At 39.4% G+C, this 14,649-nt stretch overlaps 1 protein-coding gene across 1 annotated transcript; it reads left to right on the forward strand.

Moving 5' to 3' along the window:
• The first annotated feature begins 1,541 nt into the window (after positions 1-1,541).
• On the forward strand, positions 1,542-14,247 carry DEK (DEK proto-oncogene). The gene is made up of 9 exons (XM_056854346.1): positions 1,542-1,656; positions 4,404-4,505; positions 5,982-6,091; positions 8,185-8,279; positions 9,183-9,303; positions 10,761-10,946; positions 11,941-12,076; positions 12,417-12,565; positions 14,106-14,247. Exons 1-9 carry the CDS (start codon positions 1,545-1,547, stop codon positions 14,205-14,207), a joined length of 1,113 nt encoding a protein of 370 aa, XP_056710324.1. The 5' UTR covers positions 1,542-1,544; the 3' UTR covers positions 14,208-14,247.
• The last annotated feature ends 402 nt before the right edge of the window (positions 14,248-14,649 follow it).

Below are 14,649 nucleotides of genomic sequence, written 5' to 3' on the forward strand. Positions count from 1 at the left end.
AGACACTTAAACTAAGTGCGAGGTACAAAAAGGGACTTGGACTGATCCAGCAGGGCTGTTCTTATGTTCTTATTATAATTATATTATATATTATTATATTAGGTGCTGTGGAACACAGGCAGGATGGTGCTGCTGCAGTCTTGTCTGTGGGCTTCCTAGAGGCACCTGGTCGGCCAGTGTGTGAACAGACTGCTGAACTTGATGGGCCTTGGTCTGATCCAGCAGGACCTTTCTTATGTTCTTATGGAGGATGGGGCTACCCATGGCTGCTAGTCCAAATGAATACTACTCATGATGCATAGCTATTCTCTCCAGGATCAGAGGAGCAGGCCTATCATATTAGGTGCTGTGGAACACAGGCAGGATGGTGCTGCTGCAGTTGTCTTGTTTGTGGGCTTCCCGGAGTCACCTGGTTGGCCACTGTGTGAACAGACTGCTGGACTTGACGAGGCTTGGTTTGGTCCAGCAGGGCCTTTCTTATGTCTTTATGAGCTGAGTCCTCATGCCACGCTCTGCAGAAGGAGCTTTAAAAGGGTCGGCTTTTCTCTCCCTGCCCCATGCCCTGTCGTGGCTACACACACCCTTGCGAATGCGAGGCCTTCTCTCGTTTCTCTCCTCCTCTGGTAGGCCAGTCTTTTATTGCAGTCGCTAAGCCGCTTCCCCGTGTTTTTTAAGTGGGCGCAGGCCCTACGGAAGCTCGGCTGGGGTGGCAAAAACGTGTTGTTGTTTCCCCCCCAAGATGCCACAGATCGACTGGGCCTCTTTGTTGCGACGCCCTGATACAGCTTCCCTCTTCTGGAGTTTTAAGTGAGGGAAGCGAACCCCAACAAACTCGCTTTGCTTTGCCGTTCACGGAAGATGCAGGGCCATAATCATTATGAATGAAAGGAAAGATGGGACACGGTACGTTGTGGGTTGTGTTATTTTTTTAAGAAATGCAGAGCCTATATTGTATGGCTTTTCAATATTTGGGAAAGAAACAAGGCCTATAGTAAACTTTTCTCCTGAAGAAGAGATCTGTGTAACGGGACTGCAGCTTATCCTACCTTGTTTTAGGGAGGACTCCGTCTGATTCGTTTGTATAAAACAACATTTGTTTTAGAGAGGACTCCGTCTGATTCGTTTGTATAAAACAAATGTTGTATAAAACAACATTTGAGTAGTGCCTTAATTAGTAATAACTCTTGCTGTGGAATAAGCTTTTGTGGGCCAGACACTGCTTTGTCGGTTGCATTAGTGGTCTCCTGAGTTGTTTGGGTGTGTGTGTGAAAGTTTTACATAGGGCCAAAGAGTAAGAAAATCTGTCCCTAGCAAAGAAACTTGATTTTTCATTTGTTTTTCTTTGTCTCATGAATTATTGTATAAGATATGGTGCTAAAAATATAGCTCTGAATAGTTAAGTTGTAAGGTGACTGTTCGTAAAGTAACTGGGCGCTCCTTGTCTGCTCCAACTCCTTCCTGTGTTATAAACAAAACTGAAAGTCACACTTTGAGAATAATGTTGATGTTTTCCCTCCTTCTATTTCTGTGCAGAAGAACCAGCCATGACTTCTGTTTCCGAAAAAGGTGGTGTGCAACCTGCTGAGCAAATAGAAGAGAGAGAACCTAAAACTGAAAATAGTGATGAAGAGGAGGAGGAGGAGGAAGAGGAGAAAGGTAGGTGACATCCTCAGGAAAGGCAACCATGTTATGGGACCATGCAGAGCAGGAGTCAATGTAATGTTAAGGAAAAGACTTTCTATGTACACATCTTTGGATGCCAGCTACTAATTCCATGCTAGCTTTGTATTTCGTTGAATTATTTGCTTACACATTTTGAGGCTGTGGATGCAGGCAGTGTCTGATCGCACATTTAGATAAAGTGTTTTCACAAACACAGCTATAAGAAATATAATTTAAAATACATTCTGTCTATGCTACAAAGAGGCATGTTCATTCTGTGGCTGCATTCAGACACTGGGGCAAACCTCTGTTTATGACAGGTACAAAAATCTGATTGTTAATGTGCTCACATAAAGTCTTCAGAAGCCTTAAATCAAACTCCAGTTTGCTGTGAGTAGTATCTGCATCCCAAGGATAATTCCAGGGTATTTTGCCCTTGAGTTCAGATTCCTGCTGTGGATGGATTACTATCTCTGCTTGTAGGTTCAAGGGCTGTAGTTCAATCTGTTCCTGTGCCCTGGTTCCCAATGTAAGAGGATGAGCATGGGATCAATTGCCGTCACTTCCCTGAACTTCATTGTCTAACAGAAACAGCAGTGTGGGCAGTAGGAAAGAACAAAGGGGATGGTGAAGCAGTGGCTGTCTGATAGTTTACAAAGCTCACTTGAGCAGCTAAGCCTTGGGTCTCGCCCTACCCTTTCTTATTCACCTTTTTTAGTTGTATCCTGTTGCTTGTAGATAGTTTGTTAAAAGTAACAATCGCTTATCCTTATGTACCACAAAATGTTCCTCAAAGGAGGGGTGTGGGTATCAGATAGTGCTTCCTTCTTTTTTCTTGCACACACTGCATATTTATAAAGACATCTTTCATACTTTTATACTCAAAATTGACTGCTTACATAAAAAGATGTGTATATTAAATATGGTAAGTGTGTGTATGTAAAGTGTCATCAAGTTGCAGCCAACAATGTAAGAAATGCAGTAATTATAATCAGTTTTTAGTAAGAATGTTTTAACTTCTTTCTAGTAAACAGCATCTGTGTGAGTTCCAAAGTAAATAGGGGGGGGAAACCACCCACAATCTGCATGATTTTGTTAGGGCCAACCAAATTACACATAAAGTTGTGCTGTGTGTCATATGGTTGGTCCTAGTAAAAGCTGTTATGAGCTATGTGAATACACCAGTGGAGAAAAAGTAATTCAATCTGTAGTGTTCAATTAGTAGTGTTGCTACTAATCAGACAACAGTCATGAAGAAGTACCTTAGTGCCATCAGGATGATGACGAGCCTTTCTTCTTAATATACTCCTACCCCTGCAGTCTTGGTGCTTAGTCAGTATCTGGCCACTGAGGAGGGATGATTATAGGTAAGCTTGATGTGTTAAGCTCCGCCAAGTCATTTCTGAGTTGCAGTGACCCTGTGAATTAATGACCTGAAAAATGTCCTTTTGTTAACAGCCTTGCTCAGTTCTTGCAAACTGAGGGCCATGACTTCCTTGATTGAGTGAATCCATGTCATGTTGGGTCTTCCTCTTTTCCTGCAACCATCAGCTTTTCCTAGCATTAGTGTCTTTTCCAGTGAGTTTTGTCTTCTCATAATGCGACCAAAGTATGATAGCCTTAGTTTGGTCAATTTAGTTTCTAGGGATTATTCAGGCTTGATTTGAACTAAAACTCACTTTTTTGTCTTTTTGGTGGTCCACATTGCTGTAAAACTCTAACGTCACATTTCAAAGGAATCAACTTTCTTCCTGTCAGCTCTCTTTGTCCAGCTTTCACACCAGTACATAGCATTGAGGGAATACCGCAGTGTGAATTACCTTAATCTTGGTCACCAGCGACACACCCTTACACTTAACGATGTTTTCTAACTCCTTCATGGCTGCCCTTCCCAGTCTCAATCTCCTGATTCTTGGTTGCAGGCTCCCTTTTGGTTGATAACTGTGCCAAGGAATACAAAATCTTGTCAACCTTAAAGTTGTGTAATAGTAAAACCACATCTAGAAAGACTGAAATAATAAACAGGCCTGTGACTAGAAAAGTAAGGTATTTTGATTATTAAGAGGGTGCAGCCACATCTTATCATGCTGGTTTGTAACCTTGGACTGCTTCAGGGACTTGTCTCTTCCTGGAAGCTGAAGTTGAGGTAGTCTTAAGGTGTGATTTTTACTATCTCCATAAGCTGTTAAGGCTGCTGTCTTTGTCAATTTTAAACATAGCCATATCCATACTTTTGTAACCTTGAGGCTGGACTACCATAATGTGCTGTGTGTGAGTCTGGCCCTGTTGATTGCTCATCAGTGACTTGCTACCTCAGAAAGCATGCATATTCTACATCTTAGAGAAGAGCAAAACACTGGATGAAAGGATGCATGGGAAGGTCTTGTGATATCTGTAATGGCTGGTCTCAGCAGAATGCCAATGTATTGTGGTGGCTAGGGTATCGAATTTGAGGCAGGAGCGACCTGGATTCAAATTTGCACATGGCCCCAAAGTTTACTGGTGATCTTAGCTTAAACTGTGAGATAATGACTGGGCCTTTTGACAGAGTTGTGATGAAAATAAAACGAGAGGGGAACCTATATGCTGTCCTAAATTCCTGGCAGGGCAAAATACATAATGAACAGCACAAGTGCAAAGCTTTTGGCAGCTGCTAATTTGCGGGTGGGAGAAGGCTCGAGAATACAGGGGTAAAGAATACCTGTGCACAGAAGAAAAGCACTCTTAATTGTCACTTTCAGAAAAGAGCCTCATTGTTGAAGGAAAAAGAGAGAAGAAGAAAGTAGAAAGATTGACCATGCAAGTGTCCTCGTTACAAAAGGAGCCTTTTACAATTACACCAGGCAAGTTTTTAAAGCTTATTTCTGTAATAAGAACAAGTTATCTTCCTTTGTTTTAGAGTCTCTAAACTTGCTAAATTAAGACACGTTTTCTCTTAGAAATTTATTGTAAAAGCAATAAATTGTCCGAACCCCTGATTTAAGCTTTTCTCTTATTTATTTTCTATCATGTTTCCAATAACAAGTCCTTCAGGCTGGAGAATTGTGAACCACCTTACCACTGTCAGATTTTACTATACCATATCCACTGTCAACTTCAGCTGTGTGAGGCAAAGTGGATTTCTCTTTATTGTGTTTTCTTTTACGTACCAGGATTTCATAGTCCTGTACCAGAGAGCACATCAGTTACAACAGCCACCCCCCTTTACTGTGTATGTAGTGGGTTATGTGGGTTGAGCACAACACAGGAGTCGCGTGTAACAAAACACATAAGTTTATTTAGTTGGTAAGTGTGACCTGTAATGCCTTCCCACTCTAGTCTGATAGTTGACACAGTTACCAAAACTGGGTGGTGCATTATTCTTAATTGTTACAATGTTCTTGCAGCATTTCGGACTTAAAGACAATAATTAGATGGCTGTAACAATTCACTGTTTTTATTGATGAACGTTAACTAAACTTTGCCTGTCTAAAATCATATACTATAAGTCCCTACTGGACTCCCTGCCTAGTCAGGATACCTCACATCCTTTCTCCCTCCAAACCACAATTTGTCCATTGGTTGACTGTAAAACTGCTCAGGGTGTTTTGTTCCTCACCCCAGCATTCCGTTAACCATTCAAATCCAATTGGTCTGTGTTGAATGGCAAGAATCACATGTTTCACAACTGATGCTTGGCTGCCTGGTGATTTGAATAGCTTTAAGCTGTAGTGATGCATGCAGTGTCCTATGTGGCAACATTTGTAACCTAGCTGTGTGCTCTTTAAGTGCGCTGAATTAATTGCTACTGTTGTACTTCCCAGGAAATCCCTCTCATCTCTGTTCCTCCTGGGTATATGCCTGGCAAATGTGGCTGCACATGATTGCCGTCCCTTCACACTGTTTAAATTCCTGAGTGAAGCTCATTGTTGAGCACTTGACTTTTGCTCAAGCAGGCCATTACACATGTCAGTTCTCACACTGTAAAAGAGGTAAAGGTACCTGCACTGTCATTACTGATCCATGGGGTGATGTCACATCACAATGTTTACTAGGCAGACTTAGTTTGCCATTGCCTTCTCCAGTCATCTACATTTTAGCTCCAGCAAGCTGGCTACTCATTTTGCCAACCTCAAAAGGATGGAAGGCTGAATCAACCTTGAGCTGGCTACCTGAAACGGACTTCTATCATGCTCGAACTCAGGTTGTGAGCAGAGCTTGGACTGCTGTACTGCAGCTTATCACTCTGCGCCACGGCGCAGACCCTTGTAAAACAGATATTCAGACAATGTTCTAGTTTTGTGTCGAGATATCCAATGTTATGCATCTTTTCCTTTCAGGAAAGGGACAAAAACTCTGTGAAATTGAAAGGATACAGTACTTCTTAAGTAAGAAGAAAACAGATGAACTTCGAAATCTGCACAAACTTCTTTATAATAGACCAGGCACAGTAAGTATTCTTCAAATATTGTCTTTCACATTAATTTGAGATTAGTGTGAAGTATAGAATGGCTTCAGCTTATCGGAATTTTATTTGCCAACAAGTATTTGCAGCTTACAGGTATTTTATTTAGGGCATTCCACCTCTTTGTATAGATGACTGAGGTGGCTAGAGATTCCTAAGTTGAACCTTGATGATTTTTAAATTGGAAATGTGTTTCTTTGAATTTGATGGAATGGACATGCAGATAAATAGCCTGTGTTCTGTTTAACTTTTGACTTTATTAAATGCTCTCACAAACTATTTGAATCTACTAAGTTTCAAAAGCCAGTTCCTCATGAAGCATTGAAAGGTAATATTTGAGGGGAAAGTCCAACACCTCTCTGCTTCTGAAACTAGCTGCCCAGTACTTTGGATTGTGGCCAGTTGTCTTTGTTAGAGAAGTGATAGGTAGAAGCATCTATATTGTTCATTTTTAAAAAAATGCAGATCCATTTCTGTTTATCTTGGTTAGTTTGAAATATTTTCTGAAATAAAAGAGGTGTACTAGGACAGCGAATACATGAAGCTGCCTCATAGCATATCAGACTTAGTCTTTCAAGATTTGACTACTTTGGCTGGTGTCAAGACTGAGCCCTTGCCAAGCTCTAGTCTTGTTTGTAGAGAAACTGAGCCAGGTCAGTAAACTCAAACCACCTTTAAAAGCTAAAGGCTTTATTGAAGAATAAAAAGGTTTGAATTGATAAAATACAAGTTTACAGAATCTTAAATAAAAATAACAAAAGCAAATACTAACTAAATATACTTAATACACTGTTACATAGCTGCTGATATTGCTTTAGATACTTAATGCTGGTTCAGGCCATTCTTGCTTGTAATGAGGCATCACGAGGAAAGTTACATAGGTATTGCAGGTAAAGTACAGAATCGAGTAAGGTTAGAAGAAAAAAGATGAGATATCTATCATGAGGCATAGCTAAACTTATGGGAAAATGGACTCAGGTCAGATGACCCATGACTCCCAATCAAAGTTGGTATCAGGGAGAAGTCTCTCGATGGATCATACTGGTTTAGGCCAGAATAAGGTTCTCAGGAACAAGGAGTGTTATCATTCCCCCTCCTATCTTCCCACAGATGAGTAAAATCATCCAATTAAACTAGTGTGCTTACTGTCCTTGAACACACACTATCTGCTGGGGTAACAAGCTGCAGGTGTTGCTTGTTAGCTATGAGCTTTGCTAGGCCTCTGAACTACAAATCAACTTTTAAGCATACAAAATGGAGAACAAAGTGATGTCAAGCTAAAGTCAAGAACAAGATGGTTCTTCTGTCTTCACAACTGGCAGTGGCTGTCCCTGTCTCTGGCAGATGTCTTTCATGTCATCTACTACCAGATCTTTTAAATTGTAGATGCCGTGGATTGAACCTGGGACCTTCTGCGTGTAAAGTAGATGCTCTCCTGCTGAGCTTTGTGATGTGTTTCTTAGGTACTTGTCTTAACAATGCGTTAGATCATATGGATGCTACTGGTTCCTTCTTCCAGCACAAGTGGTCTTTCACCAATGCAAGGGGCTCTTCTGCTGCAGAAGTGGCTCTTGTGTCAGCAAAGTCTTCTTTCACCAAGAGGACTCTGTCTAGCAGAAAAGATCCATAGGCATGCCTGGACCATTGAAGATGCATTTATAGAAATCTGAAAACAGTTTCCATACAAACACAGGAACATTCTATTCATGTCTTCTTTTTTGTGAGTGGATATAGTCATTAGACAACCAGTTTTAGCATACCTTTTGTTGCCAACAAGTATTTGCAGCTTTCAGCATTTCTCTGCCCCACACCAAATTAAGGGAGTTCTTTGAATCCATGGACAGGTTTCTTTATCAGGAACTGCTACAGCAGTTCCAAGCAGTGATGTTGTTCAATCTTTTTGTCTTGTTCTTAAGCTTCGTGAAACAGTAATTTTTACTTAAAATGTGTGTGGGGGCCAAAGGTTTTGCCCTAACAACCCTGTATTTGAACTTTAAAGAAATAGGTTGTGATACACGATCTCTCAATTAATTTCAACTATTTAAATTTTTTACATTATCTTTTGTGTTCTGTCATAGGTTGCTTCACTAAAGAAGAACGTGGGACAGTTCAGCGGGTATCCATTTGAAAAAGGAAGTGGTCAATACAAGAAAAAGGAAGAAATGTTAAAAAAGTAACCTTTTAATATTTCTTGATATGACTAAACTGTATTAATGCATACATTCCAAACCTTGGATAAAGCAACTTCATAAAGCCCATTTCTATCCCATACTGTCATTTTGTTAACATTTTCACTGTGTAAATATTTGGTTGTAAGCTACAGTACTTGGGGTGTACTGAATACTTGTATCTGAGATGAATTAGTTTACTGGACCTAAATTATTTCTGGTATCACATGCACTATTTCTTTTAATGTACAAGAGGGTCTGTCTATTAATTATAGTAAGTCTAAAATTATGCAGTTCTCTAGGTCCTCACATCAACAGATGAGAGGGGAATGATGTCAGTTGCTTTAGGTCCCTATTATGGAGAAAGGTGGTGCATAAATTAAGTAAATAACAATATATATAGCTGAAGATGGAGGGGCAGATAAAAGTTAGGTTGGTGTGTGGATGGGAAGCAAAGGAGGATAAATATATAGAGGATACCAGGAGGAAGGAAAGAGGAAATCGTGCAGGGAGGTGAAACGGGAAAATTCAGTTCCTCCTTAAGTACTTGTGACCAGCGCCATGCAACAGCCATACTTTTTGTGGGTAGAGGCTGCCAGAGATAGTGCAGGAGGGAAAAGTGAAGACGGGGAAGGAGGCAGGAAAAGCAGAGAGGATATTGGGGCTTTCAGAGAAGGGAAAGAACAAATAGTGTGGGGAGGGGGAAATGAGATTCCTTCCCCACCCCACCCCCATATGTCCTTGCAGGTTCCCATGCATTGGTGTTTGATTCCAGGTACTTGGTAATTCTTAGGTCAAGTAGTTGTAATCCATTTGATAGTCCTTGTGATTAAAAAGAAATTTCAAACATTATTTTCTCTGTACTGAATTAAAATTACGGTATGTTTCATAATTTTTTTCCTCTATAGATACAGAAATGCAATGCTGAAAAGTATTTGTGAAGTTCTTGATTTGGAAAGATCAGGAGTTAATAGTGAACTGGTATCCAGAATCCTAAACTTCTTGATGCATCCAAAACCTTCAGGCAAGGTGAAATGAGATATATCTGTTTTTAAATCGTTCTTGTAATAATGAATTGGCATAAGAAACTGGGAGGGGAAATCTGTAAAAATGCTCATGCTTTTAATATCTATATTCGAATCCAGTAGCACCTTGGAGATCAACAAGATTTTCGGGATATGAGCTTTTGAGAGTCAAAGCTGCCTTTGTCAGATACCCTGACCAACACAGCTCCCCTCTGAAACATGTTTTAATATGTAATGTTAATATGTAATGTTAATATGTAATGTTTCAAGAATATATGTGAACAATTTTGAGCTACTAGCAAGCATCTCATAACTGTTTTATGTTTTTGCTTGTGGAAAACACGGGAATGGAGAAAAACACTAAATAAAAGGCAGAAATGCGCAAAACTAGCATTATTTATATAATAACAATAGTCCCTCCCTCCTTTCTTGGTCCAAGACTGCGGTCATAGACCTAATAAAATTGAACACTATTCAATAATAATAGCACAAAAGCTGAATTGCACATTAGGATTGCCTCTGAGGATATTTTATACAGGGATCATGCCTGACCTATTAAGATTATGGCATAACAGGATTTATTTATTTATTTAGAAATCTGGTACTCGTTTAAAACAAATTGAGAAAAACATGTTTATGTAATGCAGTAGATAATGGTCATAAAACTCAAAACAGGGAATAGGTCCCCTCCTTGATTTTGTGTCTGCTTTCTAGAATTTTTCAGCAAGTCCTGTGAAACTAAATGTCTGGGAGCCATCACTGCCCAAAGAAGAAATGTGACAAATGACTCAAATACAATAATACTGATATTACTGCTGAAAACAAGGCAATATTGCAGCTGCCAAGCTTTATTTAAAATACTTCATACTGCTTTTCTTCTTTGTATATCCAAAACAGTTTGCAGAAAAGAAAAAGCATTGAAATAAAATCAGTGTGATCAACTAGCTGGCAGAAATAGAGCACGTAAATCAGTCCCACAGGGCAACAATAACTAGCTTAGCAGAAAAAAATCCCCACAAACGCCAGTGATTTTTCCTGACGCCTGAAAGATATTAAGAGTGTACCAAGCAAACTCCCTGGCAAGCTTCCTTTTGTTTAACAGGCAGGGTGCTACTTTAATACTGTTTGCTGTAGCCACCTTACCTGTCTTCAGGAGAAAATAACAATGACTAGTCGCTGGGCTGCCCCTCAAGCCCAAGACCATTTAGGGCTTTGAAGGTAATAACCACATCTATGGTTAACTTAATCGCCCACCCATAGGCCATCTGGTTTGATAGTAAAGTTCATTATTCTCAAATAATAATTTTATGTGGGTTCAATAGATTTGTATTTAAATAGTATTCTGGGATCCCATTTTGTTTTAAAAATGATTTATGAGCACAGGATTACACTGCAGTCTGGGCAATTTCCCCCTTAATATTTCTAGGTAATTGTACTTCTAAATGTTTCAATATTTTATAGCCATTACCAAAATCCAAGAAAACACCCAGCAAAGGTGGTAAAAAAGAACGCAGTAGCTCTGGAACAGCAAGAAAAGCTAAACACACCAAATGTCCTGAGATCCTGTCAGATGAATCTAGTAGTGAGGAAGATGAAAAAAAGGAAAAGGATGAATCATCCGAAGAAGATAAAGAAAGTGAAGAGGAGGTAAGTGCTATATATGCACTATAGAAGAGAACGCTGACTAACCTCAGACTTGTGGGTTTTTTTCCCATGTATCATAACTTTTTTTAGGTAAAGGTAGTCCCCTGTGCAAGCACCAGATCATTATTAACCCATGGGATGACATCACATTCTGACATTTACTAGGCAGACTGTGCTTACGGAGTAGTTTGCCACTGCCTTCCACAGTCATGTACACTTTACCCCCAGCAAGCTGGGTACTCATTTTACTGACCTCAAAAGGATGGAAGGATGAGTCAACCTTGAGCTGGCTACCTGAAACTGACTCAGGTCATGAGCAGAGCTTTTGACTGCAGTACTGCACCTTACCACTCTGCGCCATGGGGCCTTGTAAAATGAGAGGGGCCCATTCTCTAGCACGGCTTCAACTATGGGTTGTGGCCAGGCTCCTACAACACAGTGAGTTTGTGGAAACTGATCTTTCCCACCTTCCTCTTTCCTTCCTGCTCAGAAATCCCCTATTCTTCCATTCCAGCCACCATTGCTGTCATTCAGAGGTGACTGGAACTTAGGCCATGTTGCCCTGGGGGAAAGGGGGATAGCTGAAAGTAGTGATTGGCTGAAAACTGCACTAGCAGAGCAAGCTCTGTGGAGCAGAAGTTCAAGCAGGGTTAGGGGATGACTTCAACTCTTCCCCCAAGTTGTGTGTGACATACTGTTTTAAAGGGTCCCTTGATCTTCAGCATTGTTTTTGAGGGGGAACACGGGATGAAAGGAAAATGGAAGACACGCAAACTGCCATTAACAGGAGTTTGGAGCCCACCCATTACACTGAAATTGCAGACATCTAATGCCAAGTACAAAGGGCTTTAATTGAGGTGCTGCTGTGTTTAGTCTTTGCTGCAAGGAGAACTTTCTAACTATACCTTTTGCAATAGATTATTTCTATAGTATTAGGAGAACACTGTAATGTTAAATAAAAAATAAAGTACTGTAATGTTCTTTTTCTCTCCCACAGCGACCTAAAAAACCGACCAAAAAAGAAAAACCTAAGCAGAAGACAACTCCAAAAACCAAAAAGGGCACAAAGAATGCTAATGTCAAAAAAGCAGATAGCAGTACAACCAAAAAGAATCAGAATAGTTCCAAAAAAGGTAAACCCCTATTTCAAAAACTTACCAGAGCTTTGTTATGTAGACCAAAATTCTTTTCAGTGATCTACAAATTCCAGTGAATTAGGGTGGTTTTAATTTTCCTAATTCTTATCACTGCCATATAGTCCCTTGTTTTCATGTTCACCATTGGCCATTGAAACCAACATTGGAAACTCTTGAGTTGAGCTCACCTGAGGTGATATCTCTGTGTCTCCTGGTGTATTCTCCATGGATGAAGCTAGAACGGTGTGGTAAATTGCTGGGAATCTTGAATCTTTGAGAAAAGAAAAGAAACATCCAGCCTGTGTGTTGTAATAAACAAAATTTCTTTCCTGTTTAGAAAGTGAATCTGAGGATAGTTCAGATGATGAGCCTTTAATTAAAAAGTTGAAAAAGCCACCTACAGATGAAGAACTGAAGGAAACTGTGAAGAAGCTGTTAGCTAATGCTAACTTAGAGGAAGTCACCATGAAGCAGATTTGTAAAGAGGTAAGTGTTTAACATTAGTTTTGTATACTAGTATTTTACTGAGTGTGTGTATATATATATTTTTTTTCATAAACACTTGTGTTCTTTTGGTGCAGAAAAAAGAAATTAAATTGATGTCTTTTGTTTTCTTTGACAGTATCTAAATCTGCTACTTCCAATATTATTTACCATACCAGAATGTATTTAATTGAGACCTTAAACAGAGCTAAAACTGATAAAGAACCTATTTTGCGTGTATACTCTCCAAGTCTCAGGCATCAGGCCTAGGACAGTCATCTGTCTGCTACTTTGCAGGGCTGTTGCTAGTCAGTATATAGTACTCTTCTAGTTGAACCAGTATCTGTCTCTGTATAGGCTAGTTCCTTATGGTAAGGCTGAGCTACCATGGTATGTTTATGTTCACTTTAGGCATACTACTAGTGCATTGTTCTTCAGCATTTACAGGCTGTGTTCTTTCCACCCTGTTTATTAAACAGCAGCTTGTTGCATTTTTCATCCCATTTATATCTGAGGCGATTATTCGTGAAGCAATAACATGAGCTTTCTCACTGTCTTGTGTTTGTTCTTTCTTGCTTTTTTGTTTTTTGTTGCCTAAAATATACTTAATTAGATTTCAGTCCTAATCCTATTTTCTTAGAAATATATGCTATTGATTTTCATCAGTGAGTGTGTTTAGGATTGTAGCCTAAATGTTAGATATTTGCTCATGGTTAGAAGTAGACTAATAGTACATAGAAGCTTGCAAATTCTGTGAAATCTTATGTATATTTTGTAAATCCCACTTTACAATTCTAAATAAGTTTAACTTGAACAGTCAGTCATGATCTGGTGTGAACTTGTTCTGTTGATAGTGTTTATAGATTTCAGTTATTTATATTCTGACTTACCTCCTCAAACTCAAGGTGGCTAACAAAACCGCAGAATTTTTATGGTCACAAACATTATAGGTGTCATGTTTTTTTTAGTAACAAACCAGATATTTTTTTATTGTACACATTTCATCTTTGTGGAATATGAGTAATTGAGATAAAGAAAATGAGGAAAGATATGCTCAAGATATACTTGTTCTGTATCCTACCTAGAGTTGGCCATAAATCTTCAGTAATAAGACTCATACTAATTGGCAAACTAAATAAAATATTTGCTTTCTATTTGGTGTGGCAAAGGTGCAGAAAACAAAATATTGTTCAGCCAAAGAATAGAGGCTGTTTTAGATGTCAGAGTCTTTACCCTCCATTTCCATGTACAGTGAGGTTAGGAGCTTCTATCCAGTATCCAGGATAAAAGGAGATCCTTCATTTAAACAAACCAGGCATCTCTTCACTTGAACACTCACTTCTGCACGTGCAGTGAGGGGTACAGTAGGGGTCATGAAGGATCTGAGAGGCTGCTACTCGTCTTACTGTATGTTGGCGAAGTGGAATAACACTCAGATACCACAGGCAGTTTCATTAGTTTTGTTCAGGTACCTTTTAGTTTGTCAGGAATGTATTCTAACTGTACTACTTCACTAACCAGCATGTTACATTGGTTCCTCTAGGTATATGAAAGCTATCCCAGTTATGACTTGTCTGACAGGAAAGACTTCATCAAAAAGACAGTGAAAGAGGTAAATACTGGATCAGGGAAATGTGGTGTGTGACGGAAGGACTTCATGTTTCAGCTGTTTGGATATCTTGTGGACTTTTAACAAGTGTTTAGAGTGAATATTAATTTTTTTACTTGAAATGGTTATTCAGAAAGCTATTACTTTAGGAAAGAACATATAGAAGTGGTTAAATGGGTAACCCTGCACCCAGATATGTGTTATTTATTTATTTATTTATTTAAAGAGTCAGGGTAACAGTGCAACAAATTTTCAAGGACACAAAACATTAGTGTTCATTAACAAAATAAAAATGTGCAAATTAAAAACATACCGCCAAATGTACTGTTGATCTTCGCCCCCCTCCCCAAATGCCCTCTGAAATATAACTGTCTTGCACAGTTAAAATGTAGCAAATGAAAGCATCTTCCATACCCAGTCTGTTAGGCCATTCCACAGGACTACACCTACAGCAGAAGGGGGGCCATGACCTAGCTGC

This window comes from Euleptes europaea, chromosome 8 (genome assembly GCF_029931775.1).
Source record: "Euleptes europaea isolate rEulEur1 chromosome 8, rEulEur1.hap1, whole genome shotgun sequence".
NCBI classification, from domain to species: Eukaryota; Metazoa; Chordata; class Lepidosauria; order Squamata; family Sphaerodactylidae; genus Euleptes; species Euleptes europaea.

What these genes read in the sequence shown, in the direction of transcription:
- DEK (XM_056854346.1), top strand. Translation starts at nt 1,545, where the DNA reads ATGACTTCTGTTTCCGAAAAAGGTGGTGTGCAACCTGCTGAGCAAATA. An exon ending in TCAGAATAGTTCCAAAAAAG is followed by an intron (nt 12,077 to 12,416) that starts GTAAACCCCTAT and finishes TTTCCTGTTTAG; the next exon opens with AAAGTGAATCTGAGGATAGT. An exon ending in TGAAGCAGATTTGTAAAGAG is followed by an intron (nt 12,566 to 14,105) that starts GTAAGTGTTTAA and finishes TGGTTCCTCTAG; the next exon opens with GTATATGAAAGCTATCCCAG.